At 37.0% G+C, this 22457-nt stretch overlaps 1 protein-coding gene across 4 annotated transcripts in view; it reads left to right on the forward strand.

Annotated features, from left to right (window-relative positions):
- Nucleotides 1-22457, forward strand: part of PTPRZ1 (protein tyrosine phosphatase receptor type Z1) — a 187542-nt gene that overhangs the window by 79248 nt on the left and 85837 nt on the right. For all 4 annotated transcript variants that reach the window (XM_009243178.3, XM_054559718.1, XM_002818377.4 and 1 more), the window contains exons 3-6: nucleotides 13381-13560; nucleotides 17967-18118; nucleotides 21658-21753; nucleotides 22276-22342. In XM_009243178.3, the coding sequence (XP_009241453.3) occupies nucleotides 13381-13560; nucleotides 17967-18118; nucleotides 21658-21753; nucleotides 22276-22342 (495 nt within the window). The remainder of the gene's footprint in view (nucleotides 1-13380; nucleotides 13561-17966; nucleotides 18119-21657; nucleotides 21754-22275; nucleotides 22343-22457) is intronic.

A 22457-nucleotide genomic window follows, 5' to 3' on the forward strand; every position in this document is an offset into this window, starting at 1 on the left:
TAGAATTTCTGTGACTTCTCGGGGGTTTTCGCTTCTCAGTGCCTGCTTCACTTCCTTTGCCCCAGCTTCCTGATAAACCTTCTCTGTCCAGTTATACAAAGGCAAGGAACCTGCTCATCCAAAAAGAGAAACTACTTAAATATATTGTTACTGAATAGACTGTTAGAGAATCTTCCCCTGGGCTGAAAAAGTAGACACAAGTTTAGATACCTTTAAATCCATGAGAGTGTTTTTTTTTTTTTTTTTTTTTTTTTGAGATGGAGTCTCGCTCTGTCGCCCAGGCTGGAGTGCAGTGACGCGATCTCGGCTCACTGCAAGTTCCGCCTCCCGAGTTCACGCCACTCTCCTGCCTCAGCCTCCCGAGTATTTTTTGTATTTTTAGTAGAGACGGGGTTTCACCGTATTAGCGACCATGGTCTGTATCTCCTGACCTCGTAATCGGCCCGCCTTGGCCTCCCAAAGTGCTGAGATTACAGGCGTGAGCCACCGCGCCCGGTGAGTGTATTTTTTTTTTTTTAATTATAATAAAGATTTGAAGGTATCTGGCACCTGTAATTCCAGTGCTTTGGGAGACCAAGACAGGAAGATTGCTTGAGGCCAGGAGTAGAAGACCATTCTGGGCAACGTAGAGAGTCTCTATATCTACAAAAGAATTTTAAAAATTAGCTAGGCGTGGTGGCACATGCCTATAGTCTCAGCTACTTGGGAGACTGAGGCAGTAGAATCACTTGAGCCCAGGAGTTCAAGGCTTCAGTGAGCTACAGTCACTCCACTGCATTCCAGCCTGGGTGACAGAATGAGCACTGTCTCAAAAAAAAAAAAAAAAAAAAAGAAAAAGAAAAGTTTTGAAGAATCAATTTATTAAAAATCAAATATAGTTGGCTTTCATAATGAGTTTAATAATTTACTTTGAGATTAATAATCCCTTGGCGATGACTCCTAACATTTTAGTTTAAAGCTTTTCTCTCAGCCTTTTTGTGTATACACTTAAAGAGCAGAGGCACATGCTAATATAATTAACTATTGCAATGAGTCTATTTGCAATGTAAGCTGATGATCAGCTTGTTTTAGATGATTTATAAATTGTCATGTACCAGAATTACTTATATTAAACACATAATTTAAACATCATCCTTAAGAAATGAGATAGAAAAAAGGAAAAGGGTCAGTATTCAGGCTTCTGCTCAGCTTATAAGAGTCTCTTGATTGACACTAATTAAAAAAAAAATAAGTGGAAATTCAGGAAAGAGGTTAGAGGCAGCAATAGGCAAGCTGTTTAATGTCACATTTGAAAAAATTATCTCTAATTCTTGAAGTCACTTTTAAGATTTTAAAAAGTCAAGCCGTAAATTTGCTATCTTTAAATAGGAGTTTGGTTTAATTATCACTTAAGCACTTTTTTACTTTCTCATTTTAAGTCTTTAATTTGGGTATTAATTTGTCATCTATTTTATGTTTCACAGGTTGTAGTGCTCTCATTGGACTGTTTGTTACAAATTGTTTGTGAAGAAATAAATTTTAGGTGTCATAATTTTCCTCAAATGATATCTATATGAATGTCTATCAAACTTTCACTTGGTTTGAAAAGAAGACAATGATGCAATAGTCAGACTGGGAAAAGGTAGATGAATGGAAAAGGCAAACAGGTCTTTATAAAAAACAATGCAGATGATCTCTGGTGTCACATAATGGTTATTGTTATTCAGCTATGTACATACTTGAGAAGATCCATTGTCATTAGATTATTTTTTATGTCAGCCTTTATTGTCACTTTGCAATACAAAGAAAGCAAGGTGAAGACTAACTTTTCTCTTGTACAGAATCATCAGGCTAAATTTTTGGCATTATTTCAGTCCCCGGAGACCTCTGAGAGATTCTAGGATGCCAGTGGTGCCTCTCTGGCCACACTGACAACAAATAATTGACCTAAGGAATAATTCACTTCAGCTATTTTTTGCTACTCATTGGTTGTCAGGGCCATTGAGGAGAGCTCAGTGTAGATCGAAGAAAACGATGTAGATCGAAGAAAACGGTGATTCGGTGATTCTTCCCCTTCTTCACAGCCACCCACCACCTGAACCTAATGCATCATTGTACAATGGCCATAAAGGATGACAAGGGACTCCGCAACCAGTTCCTGGAGGAATTGATGCTGTGGCTTTTGGCTGGTGGCACCATCATCCTCAGTCATCAGAGTCATCAAAGTGATCATTCACCCATTCACTCCCTCCTGTGTCTCCACCCCACAGCTAATCAACTAACGAGTTCTGAATTTTTTCTCAAATATTAAATCTTAATTTTTAAATCTTTCTCAAATCTATCTCTTTCTTCTTATCTCTGCCCTAGTTTAGATCCGTAATTATCTTCACCTTACCAATTGCTAGAACCTTCTAACTGACCTATCTCCTTCAGTTTTGTCTTCCTTAACTCTATAACCACAGTTACTTCCATAAAATTTAAATATGACCATGACACTTGCATCTTAAACACCTTCAGTAGCTTACTGGAAAAATTTTAAAGCCCTTGTTCTGGCATGCAAAGCCCCCAAATTTTTCCATTTATTCTTACAGCCCCTCCACTCACTGCCTTGCATTCCATGTCTGAGCACATAGAACCTCCTACTGTTCTTCCCAAACAGCCATGCACTCTGTCTTCCTAGATGCCTTCAGCCACGAATTTCTTCCTTACCTTCAGTTGGATACATGTTTATTGAGACTTATTTCAAGTGCCTTTTTTATCTAGAAAGCCTTACTTGTCTCATATCCCATCTGGGTTAGGTACCTCTCTTTGGTGTCCCTGGAATACCCTGTGCATATTTCTGCTATTATATTCATTATATTATATTATAATTGACAGTTTTTATATCTTTGGTCCTCACTAGAACATGAGTTCTTTGATGATGGCACTTTTATTCATCTTTGAATCTTTTGTACCAGGTATATGTTCTGTCTCACACTAGACACATCATAAATATTTGATAAATTAGTAAACAAATGAACAAATAAAAGCTGCAATCAGCAGCATTAAGTTTTGATGGGATCTGTGGATAATATAAAATACGGAATTCCTAGCTGTGGCAGCAGATTTATTGCTATCATAATGGATCCACAGCTTCTTTCTTGTTCCTTGAATGTGACCAGTAACAATGCACCTGGGAGATCTGATGAAAGAGTATTCTGTGATAAGTGTATACAGAAAGGAGGAACCAATGACTCAAATATGAATCAAGCCAGAAGCTTCTGCCATATGGGCAGCATGGACTTCAACCAAAACAATGAAACAGTGCTGTGGTTTAGTAGAGGTCCTACCATGAATAGAAGGATACCAGGTTGCCACTGTGTCTCAGACTTCAACTCTGTGTCGTTGACCGTTTTACCAAAGGTAGGAAACAGAGCCGTAGTCATGCCCCATATCTATAATAAGTATGTGGATAATAAGCATCCAGTACAGCCCTGATGGTAGTGTCACTGTCAGAGACTTGTTTTGTTTTCCATTGCACTGCTATTTCTGTGCTGTGAGAACTTAGCTCATCAGTTATCGAAGAAGGGGAAAGTTAATGACCACAAGAGGGCTTACGATGACCCTAAGGCAACTTTCAGAGCTATTCTGCAAGAAGAGATTTTTATTTCCCAAACCAAGGGGCAATTTCCACCAGGGCTTTTTTGTTTGTTTGTTTTTTGTTTTTTGTTCTGCATTTGCCATCTTATTGGTAATAACAAGACTGCAGCAACAAAGGAAATAAATCTCACTCTATTTCTCTCATAATTCCATAAATAGTTTGCCTGCCTTTCATTGAGGGCAGTTAGTTAACATTGAGGGCAGCTAGTTAACAGCAAGAGCTACAGAAAAGTCCTATAATTAATCAATCTTCATTGCCTTCAGTCTGAATCTGAGTATTAAAATTCAGTAGGTGCAATTAGACAGAATCAGGCAAATATAAAGGTCATAACATTAGTCACAGTGTCACCTTATTTCTGAGCCTTTTCTTTCTTCTGAAGTGGTGTCTTGTCAGTGGGGGGATAGAGCAGCAAGAACTCTCTTGTTCTGGGAGTTTGTTAAATTTTATCTGCGATTTTTCCAATTTTAATTAAATACTTGATACCAGGCTGCAGCAACAGAAACAATGCAGTATTGGGTTTCAGCACTATCACTCTATCATCTTATCATTTAAAGTGAAAGATAGGAGGACTTTGGGGTTCTGACGGTTTAATAGCTTTTTAAAAATTACCTTTCTTTCCCCATACCAGATTAGAGATGGGGGTGGTGGGGAGAGAGCTTCAGCATCGTCTCGCCAGAACTTCCAGTTCTCTAGCTTTTTATACATCCTACTCACACTCATCCTACTGATTTCCACTTAGGACTGCAACTACCCGTCCTCTCTGCTTGTCCATCAGGAATATTGACTTTCCCAAACATTGCTTAAAAATTGAAAAGTTAAACCAAAAATACACACTTTTATTTTCTTATTTTAATTTTTTCTAAGCCAAACTGTATCCAGCTTTATTAAAGACACTTTCCATAAACAATCCTGGAATTTCAGTCAGGACATGGGCAGACAATTATTAACAGTATACAACAACTTTCAAAAATCCTTCTCTAATGGACTACCAAAAATCAGAAAGCCACTATAAAACTCAATAAAGTCTTCATCTGATGCACTGAGCAGGGAAAGTTTTGAGTGAGGGTTGACGTTTCACATTTAGCATGTTTTTAACAACTTTTCACAACCGACCCTGACTTTCAGAAATGAAATGAAAATGGCAGAATTTGTTTGAAGATTCACAATCTAGAAACATAACCACTGCTCTTTTGAGGCACGCCATCTCAGTGGCACCACTGGAAAGTCCAGATTGCCTGACGCATTGTAACCAATTAATGGGGGTCAGGTCCCAACAGATGTCTGGGTTTAAGGGAGTTAAGTCTATGCTGGAAGGTGGAAAGGGAGAAGAAGACATAAGAACTAATTTGTTTTCCATACCACAAGACTTTTGCACCAAGGTGGCCATGTGTGTCAAAGTCAGGAAATCTTTCCTCCTGGGCACCAAAAGGAAGTCTCTCAAAACTAGAAGGGAAAGGTGTTTCACACATCAATCCAGATTTGGAGACATTCATTAGTGACATACGCTCCTTCCCCCCAAAAAAAACAATAATGAAATGTTGTGTTCTAACAACATAGCTTAAAAAAAAAAGTAAAACAAAATTCTGCATTTTTATAAAACTTGATAAAAATATTTCAAACTGTACAGTCACCAGTACACAGTTATCAAAAATGCACATACTTCGCTTGGCATTTCCAGCACCTTCAGCTTTCTGTGTCTGGTCTCCGTTTCTGCAGGGTTATTCCCCTCCTTGCCAGTATCACCTTTTCCCTTTTTCCCTCTGGGTACCTTCTGTCCCTTCTTTGCAGGGCCTTTTTAGGCCTGGGCTCTGACTTTGGAGGAGCAGGTTTAGCAGACAATCTCGCAGATCTTCTCTGCAGTTCATCCTTCACTTTGGCTGTATCTCCTTTCGCATCTGCTTCAGCCTTTCTCTTGGGCATGGTGGCGGCAATGGTGGCAGGACGTAGGTGCTAGGTGTGGGATGTGGCTGGGCACGGGATGCAGTGTTGCATGAGCTTTGGTCTGTCCAGGGATCGTTCTCGCCACTGCTTCTTCCAATACACACTTTTAAATGGTACCTCTATGGTCTCCCACATCAGGAGAGCCCTCAGTGCTTTCCGTCAGCCTAAAAGTCCACGATTTTATTCTTCACTATTTTCTCAAGCCTATTCTCACACCTGCTCCTCCCTTGCAGTGAATGATACTGATTCCAGTTTTTCTGAGAAAATAGGGAAAGGGGTTGAAAAGATTTGTACTGTCTGCCTGCCCATTTACAAATATTATCTGATTTAATTTGCACAGTCTGAGATGTGGAGATTATTCTTTCTTTTACAGATAAGGTAACTGAGGCTCAGGTAAGTGGTGGTGCTGAGACTGAGCTCATGTTAGTTCAACTGCCAAACTTCTCCTCCCATGTGATGGGATGCAGCTGTAAAACAGAAATACTAGGGCATGAACATCAGATTTCTCACTTCCCTATTCTAAATATAGCTAAATCCATATGAATACATATTCCATGACTTTCTTGTGCTTCTTTCCTCCGTTAGGCTAGTAATAGTCTATTCATGCTTTGTATTTTCTCTTTTGGGATATTTGATTATCAACTTTCCATAACTTCAAACTCTTTCTTTTAATAATTCTTTCCTCCTAATATATACACATACTTATATTTCCCTCTGTCTTAAAAAAATCCATTTCTCATCCTTGCATCTGTCTCTGTGCGCCACCTTATCATCCTTCTTTCGTTCACAGCAAACTTATTTTAAAAAGTGCTTTAATTCTACGGGTTCCCTCTAATTCACTCTGTAGTCTGAATTGCAAGTCCATCATTTCATGGAAATTGATTTATTCTATAAATGTGGGGTTTGGAGTTGGGAAATAACCAAATCCAAACTCACTCTTCACTCATGACGCTTGGGCGATCTCTGCTGTGTATGACACCCACTTTGGGATACTCATTGTTGAAACCATGTTTCTATGACTTTCATGATACCATTTTCTCCTGGGTTTGCAATTCCTTTTCGGGCCACTCATTCTTAAGTCCATTTGGTGCCACTGCTCCCCTTTATGCTTCCTAAATGTTAATACTCTCCACCATCTTATCATTGATCCTCTTCTTGCTTGTCAACTTTGATTGAAGTATTTCACCTGTATCTGTGGTTATAAATGTATGCTATCTGTACACTGATGTTCCCCAGACCAGTGCCTCCCAGACCCATATTTTCTGTTGTTTAATGAACTTCCATTGAAATTTCCAAGTCTGTAGGTTCAAAACGAAATTCAAAGTCTTTCTATTCATACTCTCTACCAACATGACTGGTACCATGATACACTCAGGTATGTCCCCGTCGGGATTTTAGAAGTCATCCTTTGCCCTCCTCCCTTCCTAACTCCCAAATAAGAATCCTCTGAAACATTCCTAACCTTCAAAATGACATCTTTTGTTGTTGTTGTTGTCGTTGTTTTTGAGACAAAGTCTCACTCTGTTGCCCAGGCTGGAGTGCAGTGGCACAATCTCAGCTCATTGCAACCTCCGCCTACCAGGTTCAAGCGATTCTCCTGTTTCAGCCTTCCGAGTAGCTGGGATTAGAGGCACGCACCACCATGCCCAGCTAATTTTTGTATTTTTAGTAGATACAGGGTTTCGCTATGTTGACCAAGCTGGTCTTGAACTCCTGACCTCAGGTGATCCACTGGTCTCAGCCTCCCAAAGTGTTGAGATTACAGGTGTGAGCCATCGTGCCCAGCCAACATTTTATTTGTTGTCCTCAAATCTATCGTATTTATTTGTACTTCCATAATTTCTTGCTTTAACTAAAATTTTCTTTATTTTTCTGTAAGATTTGTTTCATTTTCTGATTAAAGCAATAAGTTAATTATGAACCATTATGAATATTATATTTGTTCTGTTTATGGGTTTAATTTATGCCCACCACAGATTATAAGGTCTTGATTACTTATCCTCAACGTAATAGTATTTTACTACATCAGTGTCCTTTGATCTTTTTCTCATCTTGTGTTTTTTATTTTTTCCCACTGTGGTCTGCAAAAAAAACCTTTCAGTTTATTGCATTATAGAGCAGTAGTGTTTGTTGTTATGTTTTGTAGGGTTTTTGTTTGTTTTAGATTTTTTTTTCAACTTGCAAAGGCCCTAAAACTTTAAACAGGAACTTTGCAAAAGGTTTCTGGTCTATTTTTCTGACTATTTGTGCTGGACTTTAGTTAATGATTTTCCTTTTTTTTTTTTTTTTTGCGATGGAGTCTCGCTCTGTCGCCCAGGCTGGAGTGCAGTGGCGCGATCTCGGCTCACTGCAAGCTCTGCCTCCCAGGTTCACGCCATTCTCCTGCCTCAGCCTCCTGGGTAGCTGGGACTACAGGCGCCCACCACCACGCCCGGCTAATTTTTTGTATTTTTAGTGGAGATGAGGTTTCACCGTGTTACCCAGGATGGTCTCGATCTACTGACCTCGTGATCCGCCCGTCTCGGCCTCCCAAAGTGCTGGGATTACAGGCGTGAGCCACCACGCCCCGCCCCTAGTTAATGATTTTCTTAAATATCATAATGCTAAAAGGAATTTGTGCTAGAATTTTCCTAAATAAATTGATAACTACCTTCTCTGACATGTAACCCCCTGCCAATTGCATATATCAGCGAGACTTGAAAAGATTTTTTGCTGTCCTGATGTGATTGTCCCATTAGTACAGAAAACAAAGGAAAATGTAGTTTGATGAAACAGGTTCTCATTCTGAAATTGTTTGCATTTGATCTGCCTTTATTTCAGGTTTAATAGCAGCTATAATCAACATTGGGCAACTGCTTTGCTCTTTCTAGCTGCAGAAACCTCTGGCCAAAAACACAAAGAGGCACACTGATTTGTGCATGGAAACACATCCTCATTCTTATTTTCAACATGAGAAGTTGTCACAGACATCCCTCTTCTTTTGCTTTGAGTCAGTTTATGTGATGGCATTTATCATTAAGACATATAATCTCTTAGTGATTGTTATTCAGTAACTTTTGGTTTTAGTTTCTTATCTTTGAGGAAGCCCCTTTTTTCAAGCAGCTAACTCTTGCATCTAAAAAGTGTCTTCTTAGATATATCATCTTTCCATTTTGCTGGAATTCTAAATTTTATGCTACTTATCATTGAAAAAATACTGAATTACTTCATTTTTGTATTTTATTAAACTAAAATTTGAATCTAAGTCACTCACCATTGATAGCTTTATACTGTTTAAATGACTTTTTAATTTTGGTGTTTGGGTGTGTTTGTTAGCATGTAGAAAGCAAGCCCAAGGTAATTTATAAAACTATGACTTACAGTGTATGGAACACTAAGCAGAGTTTATTCAAGGCAACTGGTGCTAGATGCTATGAAGATTACTCTAGTCTTCAATATTACACTTATTTTGCCTTTTCATAATATTTTTATATGTGAATATGTGGAGACACAAACTCTTTTTTGAGACGTTGTCTTGCTCTGTCACCCAGGCTGGGGTACAGTGGCATGATCTTGGCTTATTGCAACCTCTGCCTCCCAGGTTCCAGGGATTCTCCTGCCTCAGCCTCCCGATTAGCTGTGATTATGGGCATGCGCCAACACGCCTGGCTAATTTTTTTGTACTTTTAGTACAGATGGGGTTTCACTATGTTGGCCAGGCTGGTCTTGAACTCCTGACCTCAGGTGATCTGCCCATCTTGGCCTCCCAAAGTGCTGGGATTACAGGTGTGAGCCACCCACGCCCGGCCGAGACACAAACATTTTCTTACCTCAAAACCTGGACTACACAAGAAATTCATTAAGAATGGAAGTAATATATATTTTTTCTTAACAATATCTTGATCTTTAAAGAATCAGTTCTATGTATACTGTTATTAAAATCTTATTAAATAATAGCAATTTATAGGAATCTAAAAGAAATCAATATTGAGATTTTTATTATATATCTATTAATTTTCAGTGGATCTCTGCTGAATACCTTACAAAAAATTATAATTATTTTTCCATTAATCTGATATTTGAAGGTAAGACTCAACAAGAACAATGTAAAAATGAGAGAAAATAAGAGGGAAACATTAATTTTTTTCTTTGACTTTTATTTCATCTGCATAATTTAATCAGTTTTTCCTTCAAATATTCAAAAACCTGCATTGGTATTTTTTTCTGACACATTTCCCCTGTTAGACTTTAGTTTTTCTTAGTTCATATTCTTGTGTTAATGGCTGGTGGAGTAACGTTTCCTCACACACAATGTTTTTTAAGGTGTGTTTCTATCTAGAACACTAATTGGTCAAATATGTATAGCACATGAACATTAAAGGGTGCTAACTACGGTTATCTCACTGAAGCATTTTATTTTTATTTTTATTTTATTTTTTTTGTCGTTCAGCAAATGTTGATTTAATTCTTAAGTGCCAGGCTCTAAGAAAGGTACTGAAACATTTTCTTCCATTAAAGAAACATAAATAACAGATAGACATATTGTAGTTTAAATAAGTACAGTGATGCTGTAAAAATCAAATTAAGACAAATAGGAGATGTCTATGAAAATGGTCATTACGCAGCCTCTCCCTTCCTGGCTATCCTGCATTCCTACCTGCTTAGTTTCTCTGATGAGACGTCTATGAGCTTCTTCCTCTTCCAAAGCCTCCCTGCCTCTCACTGGTCTCCCCAGGCACATTGATCATAATCTGCCTTTCCGTCTCCCTCTGTAGAATACCACTGCTATTCACTCTGCTCATTGGACTAAGCTGGCCTGCCCACTGCTATCAGCATTGCCTGAACTTTTCTGCCACCATGAGTTTGCTCAGGCTTATCATTCAGCAAGATACGTTCTTGGTTTCTCCTCTGCCTGTCATAATTCTGTCCATCCTTCAAGGCCTGCATTAGTGTGCTTTTGTTACCCATGTTTACTTTCCTTCATTGCATCTACTCCTTTTAAGCATTTGGCTATTTATTTAACAGACCCCCACCCTTCTGGAATGTAATAATAAACACACAGGCAAGCTAACAAACTTGAACTCATGCATATCCCCTGCGGAGCCTAGAATTGCTTTCCATTCCGCTTGGAATAGAGGATGCATACGTATGTATGCAAATATTGAATACATTCATTTGATGCACAAAGGCTATTTCACAAGCATTTAATTTCTTTCTAGCATATGCCAGACTCAGAGTTTGGCAATGGCATAGAGATGAAATAGGCAAGTTAACAGACAAAATACAGTATGTTAAGTGCTTCAATGGAGGTAAGCATGGGAAACTTATAGGAGTGTTACTAATTCAGGTAAGTGAATGAATGGATGAAAGCATGGATAAGTTCCTTCTTAAACCAAGAAGAAAGAAAGTGTCTTGAGCCCGCAATGTACTAAGTACATGTACTAAGTACTATTGTTGACAGCTGAATACTAAATAGGAGCTCCAGAGAATTAACCTAAGTTATTCATTTACGTATTTATCCTAATCAAGGAAGTGACTCTCTCTTCATATTCATAAGTCCTGCTCATGCCCAATTGGAGGGAATTGTACAGGATGATTACACCACAGGGTGGAAATTTCGGGAGCCAAGTCATAATTCCACTTACTACATAAGTGGTACTACTACAGAATTGTGGAAGGAGCAAGGGAAGATTCAAAAAACCAGATAGAAGGCACTAGTGGAGTCTAAGCCAGTGTTTCCCCAAGTTTAATGTGTACATCAATATCCTAGGCATTTTGTTAAAATTAGATTCAGACTTCATAAGGCTATAGTAGCGGCCTGAATCTCCCAACAATCTCCCAGGTGATGGCAATATTGCTTGCAGGGTAGCAAGGTACAGGCAAATGATGACAGTGACTTGGGTTAGGGTGGTAATAGTAGAGATAAGAAGTGGTCTGATTAGGGAAATATTTTGAAGGCAGGCCCTAAAGGGCTTGCTGAAGGAGAAACAAAGGCATCAGGATAACTTCTCACTTCAGGGGATGTCAAAGACTGTGTCGAAGGAGCTTATTTCAGAGCAGAAAAGAGTTCAGTTTGTGATATGCTAAGTATAAGATGCCTTTTAGGTTCCCAGTAGAGAGAATCACAAAATGCAATGGAAAGTAGCAGGTGTATACATTATATTCAGTGTTATTGAAGATTTAAAATTTTATGTTTCTGTGCACCACAACTATGTAACTCTTTCTAAGTGTGCTTAGAATTTATTATATTGTATTAAAAATGTGAGCAATGAAGAGGACCTAATTGATTTGTGATGCAGTTTCTCTTTCATTCTCTTGCATTGACATTAGTAAAATAAGCAGTGTTTTCTTGTCCCTATGCCAGAGTTCCTTACAGTGAAATAAACATCATTACTCAAATCATTAAAACTGTTCCTAGAATCCAAAATACACATCACTGTGCATATTTAAAACACAATGTATTCAAACACTCTCTAGGTATAGACCTAGACTTTAAGATGATTTTCAGTACCTATTGATTCTGGTAGATGCCTCGCTATGAGATGTATTACCAGATTTTCCATGACTGTATAGATGGCTTCATGGTGTGACTAATTATTATTTATTTTCAGGGCAAAATTATGCAATGTTATTTTCATCACATTGTGAGAGGTGGCCATTAGATAGAGCTTGCATAAAAGTTAGTTCTCACTGACTCACTTATCACAAAAGAAGACAGTGTAGACTAGGATTGTATCAAAGATAAATTTACTTATAATCCCCTAAACCTCAATCATGTAAAATCTTGGCCTTACGCATTCTCATTTTCAGGAAAAAAAGCATTCAGAAGAATATAAACTGAAAACTACACTGCCACTCCTTTCCTCCTTGTGATGGCCATGGAAATGCTAGCGTTTAACCAGAGATTTGGACTCTCAACATTTCAAATATTTTAAAGAACTTTAAGTAGAACATACCTGTGCTTAGCACTGCTTCGGTGCTAAGTTAACATGCAGTGAAATAAGATTACGGGAGGTGGTTCATGGTTTCAGGTAGGGGTGAAATAAAGGCAACAAAGGGCAGTTTGGGTTTAGAGGACACTTCATACTGTGGAACATGTGAAAATTCAGTTTATTGTAAGCAAAAATATTTATAGAAATCCATGCTTTGCTTTTCTTATTGTTAAACAATAAAATGTGCTAGGCTTTATGACCAGAGAAAAATGGGAAGGAGATATTGCAAGGATAACCTGATGATTATGTTTTTATAAATAAGATCCCAAACAGATGGAAATTAAACCAAATCATTCAATAACAGAGGGTGACAGTAGGTCTGAAGGCAACTACTTTTATGGAGAGTGTTGAGGAAGTCAGAACTTTACTCCTATATCTGGACTCCTTTCAATCTGGAACCCTGGGCTAGGACTAACTACCTTACAGGACAATTAGGCTTTCCGTTGATTTGAAAGAATTGTGATGACTGGACAAAGCCGTTGTTGAACCCTGAACTTGTCACATTATGAGAGGTGGCCATTAGATCAAGCTTGCATAAAAGTTAGTTCTTATTGACTCCTTTATCACAAAAAGAAGATGTTGTAGACTAAAGTTGTATCAAACCTTGGTTGTTTTTCTGCAGACTTGTTTTTTTATAGTGGCATGGTTGTTCTGTAGACCTTTTATAGTTTTTCATATGGAAATCCAGAATCTAAGTATAGGCATAATTATTTCATGCATTAGTTCAAAGATGTCAAACATTTTTCTACTATTGTATCTATTTTTATATAATGTATTAACTATAATATAAAGTTTGACTTTTGCATGATAATTTAAGAAACTAAATTTCTTACTCTTTCGTTTCCCTAGGTGCACTGAATCAAAAAAATTGGGGAAAGAAATATCCAACATGTAATAGCCCAAAACAGTCTCCTATCAATATTGATGAAGATCTTACACAAGTAAATGTGAATCTTAAGAAACTTAAATTTCAGGGTTGGGATAAAACATCATTGGAAAACACATTCATTCATAATACTGGGAAAACAGGTAAAATATTTGCATTCTCTTTGCCTTTAATGTATTTTTCAGACCTGGAGTATGTTTAGTTTCATCTCATTTTCCTTTGAATAGTGTACTGTGAACTAGATAGAAGTTATATGTAGAAGAAACCAAATGGAGCAGAGAAAATGGGAAATTTAGACAATATTTTGACAATTTATACAAAAAAAAAAGACCAGTGTCATCATGTCATGTTTTCCTACAATGTAACAATAATGATGCTGCCTTTAGAAGATGTGATAATGTGATTTACAGCTAATATAATTTAGTCAATTACTTAATCAATCAGGATTTCTTTTTCTTGAGCACTAGAGTTTGATCTTTTCTGCCTAGCCTCATGTTATAGTCAGTATTTGGATACGAAAAAAGCAATTGACTGTAATTTAAAATTTAAGAAAATAAATTCCTAGCTCTTCTATATAGAAGGTTTAAAGTTGTATCCCATCATTAGGAAACCCTCTCTAAGTGCCTTTTTATTGAGACTATCTTTTTTTTTTTAAAAAAAAAAGCAAAATATAATAAATTAAAATTTAAATACAAATTCTAATAAGTTATACATAGATAAATAATTTCCAAAAAGTGACACCTTTTCTTTTTTGATATTCTAGTTTTTTAAAAAATTGTATTTTGGGAAATTATGTAAAGGCAAATATACATGTAAGACAAAGATTAGAAAAATATTCAAAATTGTAATAGCTCTATGGGGGTAAGCTTTATCATTAGTGAATTTTTTTATATTTTCTGTATTTAGGTAATGTAATTATTTGAATGTAATAATTTAATTTCAAAACTCAAGAGAGTAGTAGTCAGGCATTGTGGCTCACGCCTGTGATCCCAGCACTTTGGGAGGCCAAAGCGGCCAGATCACTTGAGGTCAAGAGTTCCAGACTAGCCTGGCCAATATGGCGAAAACCCATCTCTACTAAAAATACAAAAATCAGCTGGGTGTGGTGGCACACTTCTGTAATTCCAGATACTCAGGAGGCTGAGACACAAGAATCACTTGAACTCAAGAGTTGGAGGCTGCAGTGAGCCAAGATCATGCCACTGCACTCCAGCCTGGGCAACATAGTGAGATCCTATCCAAAAAATCAAAACAAAACAAACAAACAAACAAAAAAAACAACTCATGCCAGGCACAGTGGCTCACGCCTGTAATCCCAGCATTTTGGGAGCCCGAGGTGGGTGGATCACCTGAGGTCAGGAGTTCAAGACCAGCTTGGTCAACATGGCAAAACCCCATCTCTACTAAAAATAAAAAAATTAGCCAGGCATGTTGGTGCATGCCTGTAATCCCAGCTACTCGGGAGGCTGAGGCAGGAGAATTGATTGAACCCAGGAGTTGGAGGTTGAGTGAGCTGAGATTGCGCCATTGCACTCCAGCCTGGGCAGCAAGAGCGAAACTCTGTCTCAAAAAAAAAAAAAACAAAAAACAAACTCATGAAAGTAGAGATTTTTCTACATCAGTGCCTGATATGTAATAAACACTAAGTATTTCTTGAATGAATAATTTTTAAAATTATTATGCTACATGTGATAATTACCTAAAAGTATATTGTCCCAAATCTCAACATTTTTATTTTCAGTTTTGAAGGGTGTTACAAAGCAGTAGGGCATGGAACCTCTGCTTTTGTTTTTTTGTTTTTATTCTTTTTATTTATTTATTTATTTATTTATTTTATATATATTTTTATTATACTTTAAGTTCTAGGGTACATGTGTACAGCGTGCAGGTTAGTTACATATGTATACATGTGCCATGTTGGTGTGCTGCACCCATTAACTCGTCATTTACATTAGGTATATCTCCTAATGCTATCCCTCCCCCCTCCCCCCACCCCACAACAGGCCCCAGTGTGTGATGTTCCCCTTCCTGTGTCCAAGTGTTCTCATTTTTCAGTTCCCACCTATGAATGAGAACATGCAGTGTTTGGTTTTTTGTCCTTGCGATAGTTTGCTGAGAGTGATGGTTTCCAGCTTCATCCATGTCCCTACAAAGGACATGAACTCATCATTTTTTATGCCTGCATAGCATTCTATGGTGTATAGGTGCCACATTTTCTTAATCCAGTCTATCATTGTTGGACATTTGGCTTGGTTCCAAGTCTTTGCTATTGTGAGTAGTGCCACAATAAACATACATGTGCATGTATCTTTATAGCAGCATGATTTATATTCCTTTGGTTATATACCCAGTAATGGGATTGCTGGGTTAAATGGTATTTCTAGTTCTAGATCCCTGAGGAATCACCACACTGTCTTCCACAATGGTTGAACTAGTTTACAGTCCCACCAACAGTGTAAAAGTGTTTCTATTTCTCCACATCCTCTCCAGCACCTGTTGTTTCCCGACTTTTTAATGATCACCATTCTAACTGGTGTGAGATGATAACTCATTGTGGTTTTGATTTGCATTTCTCTGATGGCCAGTGATGATGAGCATTTTTTCATGTGTCTGTTGCTGCATAAATGTCTTCTTTTGAGAAGTGTCTGTTCATATCCTTTGCCCACTTTTTGATGGGGTTGTTTGTTCTTTTCTTGTAAATTTGTTTGAGTTCTGGATATTAGTCCTTTGTCAGATGAGTAGATTGCAAACATTTTCTTCCATTCTGTAGGTTGCCTGTTCACTCTGATGATGGTTTCTTTTGCTGTGCCGAAGCTCTTTAATTTAATTATATCCCATTTGTCAATTTTGGCTTTTGTTGCCATTGCTTTTGGTGTTTTAGACATGAAGTCCTTGCCCATGCCTATGTCCTGAATGGTATTGCCTAGGTTTTCTTCTAGAGTTTTTATGGTTTTAGGTCTAACATTTAAATCTTTAATCCATCTTGAATTAATTTTTGCATAAGGTGTAAGATAGGGATCCAGTTTCAGCTTTCTACATATGGCTAGCCAGTTTTCCCAGCACCATTTGTTAAATAGGGAATGCTTTCCCCATTTCTTGTTTTTGTCAGGTTTGCCAAAGATCAGATAGTTGTAGATGTGTGGTATTATTTCTGAGGGCTCTGTTCTGTTCATTGGTCTATATCTCTGTTTTGGTACCAGTACCATACTGTTTTGGGAACTTCTGCTTTATTATATATTGTAAGCAAAAATCTTTATAGAAATCCCTGTTTTGCTTTTCTTATTGTTAAACAATAAAATGTGCTAGGCTTTATGACCAGAGAAAAATGGGAAGGAGATATTTCAAGGATAGCCTGATGATTATGTTTTTATAAATAAGATCCCAAACAGATGGAAATTAAACCAAATCATTCAATGACAGAGGGTGACAGTAGGTCTGAAGGCGGCTATTTTTATGGAGAGTGTTGAGGGTTTTATTTTTCTTAGGGGAGAGTGGTTATTAGATCATTGAGCTAATAGAGCTATATTACTTGGGTTCACCACTGGCTCTTAAAATGACAGTGGGGAACCTTTGAGCAACCTACTTAGCTTTTCTGTGACTCAATTTCCTTATCTGTAAAATAAGGATTATATAATATCTACTTCCCAAGGTTGTGCAAAGATCCAATGGATAATACATGTAAAGTAACTGGTATAGTTCATGATACATCATAACTAATATGTAAATGTTGGCTGTCATTGTTATCGTGCTTGATATTATTATTATTAGTTGGAATTTGTATCCCTAGCTGGCCAATATGTTGTATTCAGTCCCTGATGCCAACAGTGATTTCTCCCTAATGGAACAGAGACTATTTAAACTTTATTGAGAGACATAAAAATCTTTCACTGGGCTCTCAAGAGAACTCTCCAGAAGACTCTTAAAATATAGTCAGATAATATCTGCTGTGGAACTCATACAGGGGAGTTTAAGCTTTTGCCACTCAGGGTTCAAATATGAGATGGCCAAAACTCCTCCATAAGAATGAGTTTCCTGCCTTTCCTGCCACAGCCAGGGACCCAGGTTCTGGACCTTGCTGATGAAGCCTGGGAGATACATGGAGGGATAAGCAGCAGCCTGATAAGGAGTAGAAATGGGCTGAAAATAGGAAGCTGAGAGCACTCCGAGGAGAAGACTTTTTTTTGTCTTTTAACCCTTCTGTTCCTTCCCCCTTTGCTCTGCCTTCTTATTACCATCTGACATCTTCGGGAAGCAGAGCTTTCAAGTAACAGCTATCTTAGGACACCAAACAGAGCAGGTGGACTGGCTGTCTTCTGCTCTTGAAGTCATACACTAGTCAATATCTTCAGCTTAGTTTGCATTTGTGGCAATAAGATATAAGTATATTGTGCAGACCTACAAAGTGTGGCTTCCAAAATGGCGACTTCATATTTTGTAAATTTATCAAATAAATGATTTTTCTTAATGTACTTTAAGTAGATGGAAATTTAGTTGAAATTTAAAATTTTGATTTTCAGAAGGTTAGGTGCAATTGTATTTCTTTTTTTAGTGGAAATTAATCTCACTAATGACTACCGTGTCAGTGGAGGAGTTTCAGAAATGGTGTTTAAAGCAAGCAAGATAACTTTTCACTGGGGAAAATGCAATATGTCATCTGATGGATCAGAGCATAGTTTAGAAGGACAAAAATTTCCACTTGAGGTAAGTCAGGAGATCCGCTGTTTACTGTTTTATTTTCTAAATAATTGTTGTTTCTCTTTAGCATATAATTTGATTAATTTTAAAATCAAATATTATAATTTATAAAGTGGTATTTTGATTACTTGATTAATATACTAGATTAAGCTAAATGAATATAAGACTTAAATCTTTGATTTGCCACTTCCTGGTAACAACCCAAAGTGCCATGTAATAGGTAACCAATAAATGCTGATGAATTAATGAATGAAGCAAGGAAAAGGGAGACAATTTCATTAACATACTGGAGAATCCTTTGATTTAAATCTTTTGATTAAAATGAGAAAAATTTTCAGCTTTAAAATTGGCAAAGTAAATAATTATAAAAAAATGAGTGTGTAGTAAAATGTTTTCTTACATGTCTGGAGAAAGTCTAAATTGGTAGACTTTCTGGGAGGCAGTTTGCTTGTTTTTATTAAGAATTTTAAATGATTTACATGCAATACCCAACATTTAAATTTAAAGCCATTTAGTCTAAAAATAAAAAAATTGCAAAAATTTATTTATAATATAATATTGAAACAAAAGGCAATGATTATTTAAATACATTATGACAGATATTACAGATTTCACAAAAATCATGTTTTTGAATGATATATTTACACAAAAAAAGTTCATCATAAGATATTAATGGTTTTAAAAAGAAACATGTTAAATGGTATAACCAGTATAATTTTTGCAATTTTTTAATACATGAAAATTAATTAAATATTGACTGAGAGTGGAGTCTGAGTCAAATGGGCTAGGTTTGAATCTTGGCTCCACCATTTGGTTATTGGTTCCATGACATAACAATGTATACATTATTTAACTTACCAATGCTTCCATTTTTCTTCTGTGAAATTGACATAGTAGCTGCACCTGCCTTATAACATTACTATGGAAATTAAATGAGGGATTTACTTATTACTCATAAAAGTAATTGAGGGGCCAGGCGCGGTGGCTCACGCCTGTAATCCCAGCACTTCGGGAGGCCGAGATGGGCAGATCACTAGAGGTCAGGAGTTCCAGACCAGCCTGGCCAACATGGTGAAATGCCACCTCTACTAAAACTACAAAAATTAGTTGGTCGTGGTAGCACTCACCTGTAATTTCACCTACTCAGGAGGCTGAGGCATGGGAATCACTTGAACTTAGGAGGTGGAGGTTGCAGTGAGCCAAGATCACACCACTGCACTCCAGACTGGGTAATGGAGTGAGAAGCTGTCTCAAAAAAAAAAAAAAAAAAAAAAAGCAATTGTTGGAATTGAAGAAAATGCTAATAATGATTTTCTCTGGGGGATGGCATTATAGGTGCCTCTTATTTTCTCCTTTAAAGTTCCCATGTTTTCTAAAATACCTAAAATGAGACTATTCATTTTATAATTCAAAACAGTTATTAATAATAAAAATAAGATAGGGTGAATTACCTCTTAAAAGAGTAAAAAGCTTTTTTTAAAAGGTGGATATCCACATTCACATTTACAGCTTATAATATGGATTTGTTCTTTATTCAATATTTTTAAAGAAAAGCACATTTATCAAATTTGATTTGTCAAAGTAATCAAAGTCAATTCATTAAGCAACATATCACTTCTGAGAGTTTAGCTTACTCACAATATTACCTATTTAGAACAAAGATGAAGTTCAAGAAAAATTCTGTCAACAAGAGCCCTGAGCAATCAAAATACATGGTACAGAATCCATGCACTAAACCTAATATAATTATTTTAATGCAAAAGCCTCTCAAATTGTCTCTCAGTGGTATTGGGGTTTTTGTTGTTGTTGTTGTTGTTGTTTTGAGACAGAGTCTTGCCCTGTCGCCCAGGCTGGAGTGCAATGGCGTGATCTCGGCTCACTGAAACCTCCACTTCCTGTGTTCAAGCAATTCTCCTGCCTCAGCCTCTTGAGTAGCTGGGATTACAGGCGCATGCCACCATGCCCAGCTAATTTTTTCTATCTTTAAGTAGAGATGGAGTTTCACTATGTTGGCCAGGCTGGTCTTGAACTCCTGACCTCGTGATCCACCCACCTCAGTCTCCCAAAGTGCTGGGATTACAGGCGTCAGCCACCGCACCCAGTCTTGTTTGTTGTTTTAAAACACTCTCTATGTAATTGTGTAAGCAGGAAACCCAAGGATCATCCCTGGCTTGCTCCTTATTTTTTATTTCTTATATCTCACAATCAAGTCTTCTCAATTCACCAGGCATGGTGGCTCAAACCTGTCATCCCAGCACTTTAGGAGGCTGAGGCTGGAGGATCACTTAAGCCCAGGAGTTTGAGACTACTCTGGGCAACACAGTGAGATCCCATTTCTACAAAAAATAAGAGAAAATAGCTGAACACGGTGGCATGCATCTGTTGTCCCAACTACTCCAGAGGCTGAGGTAGGAGGATCACTTGAGCCCACGAGGTCAACACTGCAATGAGCCATGATCATGCCACTGCATTCCAGCCTGAGTGACAGAGTGAGAACCCCTCTCAAAACAAACAAACAAAAGCCTTATCAATTCTTCTCCTAAATACCATATGGGAGGTCAGAAAAAAGTTTGCTTACTTGGATTATTAAATTAATAATTATTAAGTTTTAAATTGTATTTCTTTCGATTTCCCATGCTTGTCATACTGTCTTGCCTAATAGGCCTTTCCCAGGTGGTACTTCTGACTTGAACACACGCCCTTCTCTTCTGCCTTTCACCTGGCTAAAAGCCGCTCATTCTTGAAGGGTCAGTTTAGAAATCCTGTCTCTGAAAAGGTTTTGGCGACTCACCCAAAGCAGGAGCCACTGCCATCCTCTGTTGCACACCCTCTATTTCTCCCATCAGAGCACTCACTATGCTTTACGCTCTCAGAGGCTTCCTACTCTTACCTTAAGTCTACTTCTATCTAGCCTGAGACACCTGATTTCCAAACCCAGACAGGAGAAGCACCAAATTATATAGAGGCTGTTACAGAGAGATACATATATGGACTGAAGCAGAAATTAACAAGGGATAGACTCACAGCTGGAGAGGAGAATCAAAATATGAAACTTAAAACTCTTTTGGTATTTTTTAGGTAGAAGCTGAGAGTACTTGAGAGTTTCAATATTAATAGATCACAATATGGTAATATCAAAGAATGGTAACTCTGGACTCTCAAGAAAGGCATGCATGCTTGAAAAAGAGAGAAACTTATATTTAAAATAATTCCATAAAGCAGTTAAAGTAATCTATGATTATTTATTTCATGTAATTGTTCTAATAAATTTTACTGCACAGTCCCCTGGTAATCTCAAAATGGTCATTTTGGTTTTAGATATGTCTAACTTTCCATTCCCTTCTTTATTGAAGGATGGTAAATGATAGTAAATGTAGTTGTATACATGTAACTTATAAAAAATTTTGGAAATACTTCGAATGTAGAATTACACAATTTATAGAATTTTTCAAATAGAACTTACTGAATTGCTTGTTTTATTAAGTCTCTTTGCTGATTTTTATGAAGTCTTTGTGTATCATAAACTATCATTGTTATGTTTATAGATGCAAATCTACTGCTTTGATGCAGACCGATTTTCAAGTTTTGAGGAAGCAGTTAAAGGAAAAGGGAAGTTAAGAGCTTTATCCGTTTTGTTTGAGGTAATAATTATATATACACTTTACACTAGTGTAATTCCTTTTTAAGTCACATTAAATATTGATGTGAAATATCAAGACATAGTTTCTAACAAAGAGAGGCGCTCACAAGTAAAATTAAAACTGGTGGTCATTTTCAAAAAAAGATGACCCTTGCCTGGTATTTTTAAAAGGAGACTCTTGTGTTTGTTAATTGGGTGAATCTTTTCTAGCTGGGGCAAAGTGTTCTATAAGTACACAGATTTGCTTATTTGTACATACAAAGCATTATATTAATAATTATGTATTATTATCAGTAACTATGAATAATAAAATTTTAAAATTTACTTTTCTTAGTGAAATATGTAAGTTATCTGGTTTTTGTTTGCTTTATTTGTTTTCACCTAGCTATAAAAAAAAGTGTTTTTGGAACTTACTGTTTTTTAATGCACATATTTAAAATGGAATTCATTAATCTTCACATTTTTATTGAATAGTTATCCAAATGTTTTATTCTATTTTTAGAATGTGATTCTTCTTTAACAGGTTGGGACAGAAGAAAATTTGGATTTCAAAGCGATTATTGATGGAGTCGAGAGTGTTAGTCGTTTTGGTAAGCTACTTGGGGAAATATCTTTCTTCAAGATTCTGCTTTGGATGGATATGAATGTTGACAATACGACAAAAATCACTTGTTCCAAAAGGTGGAAAGTACTACATTTTTAAAG

Source organism: Pongo abelii, chromosome 6, assembly GCF_028885655.2.
Source record: "Pongo abelii isolate AG06213 chromosome 6, NHGRI_mPonAbe1-v2.0_pri, whole genome shotgun sequence".
NCBI classification, from domain to species: Eukaryota; Metazoa; Chordata; class Mammalia; order Primates; family Hominidae; genus Pongo; species Pongo abelii.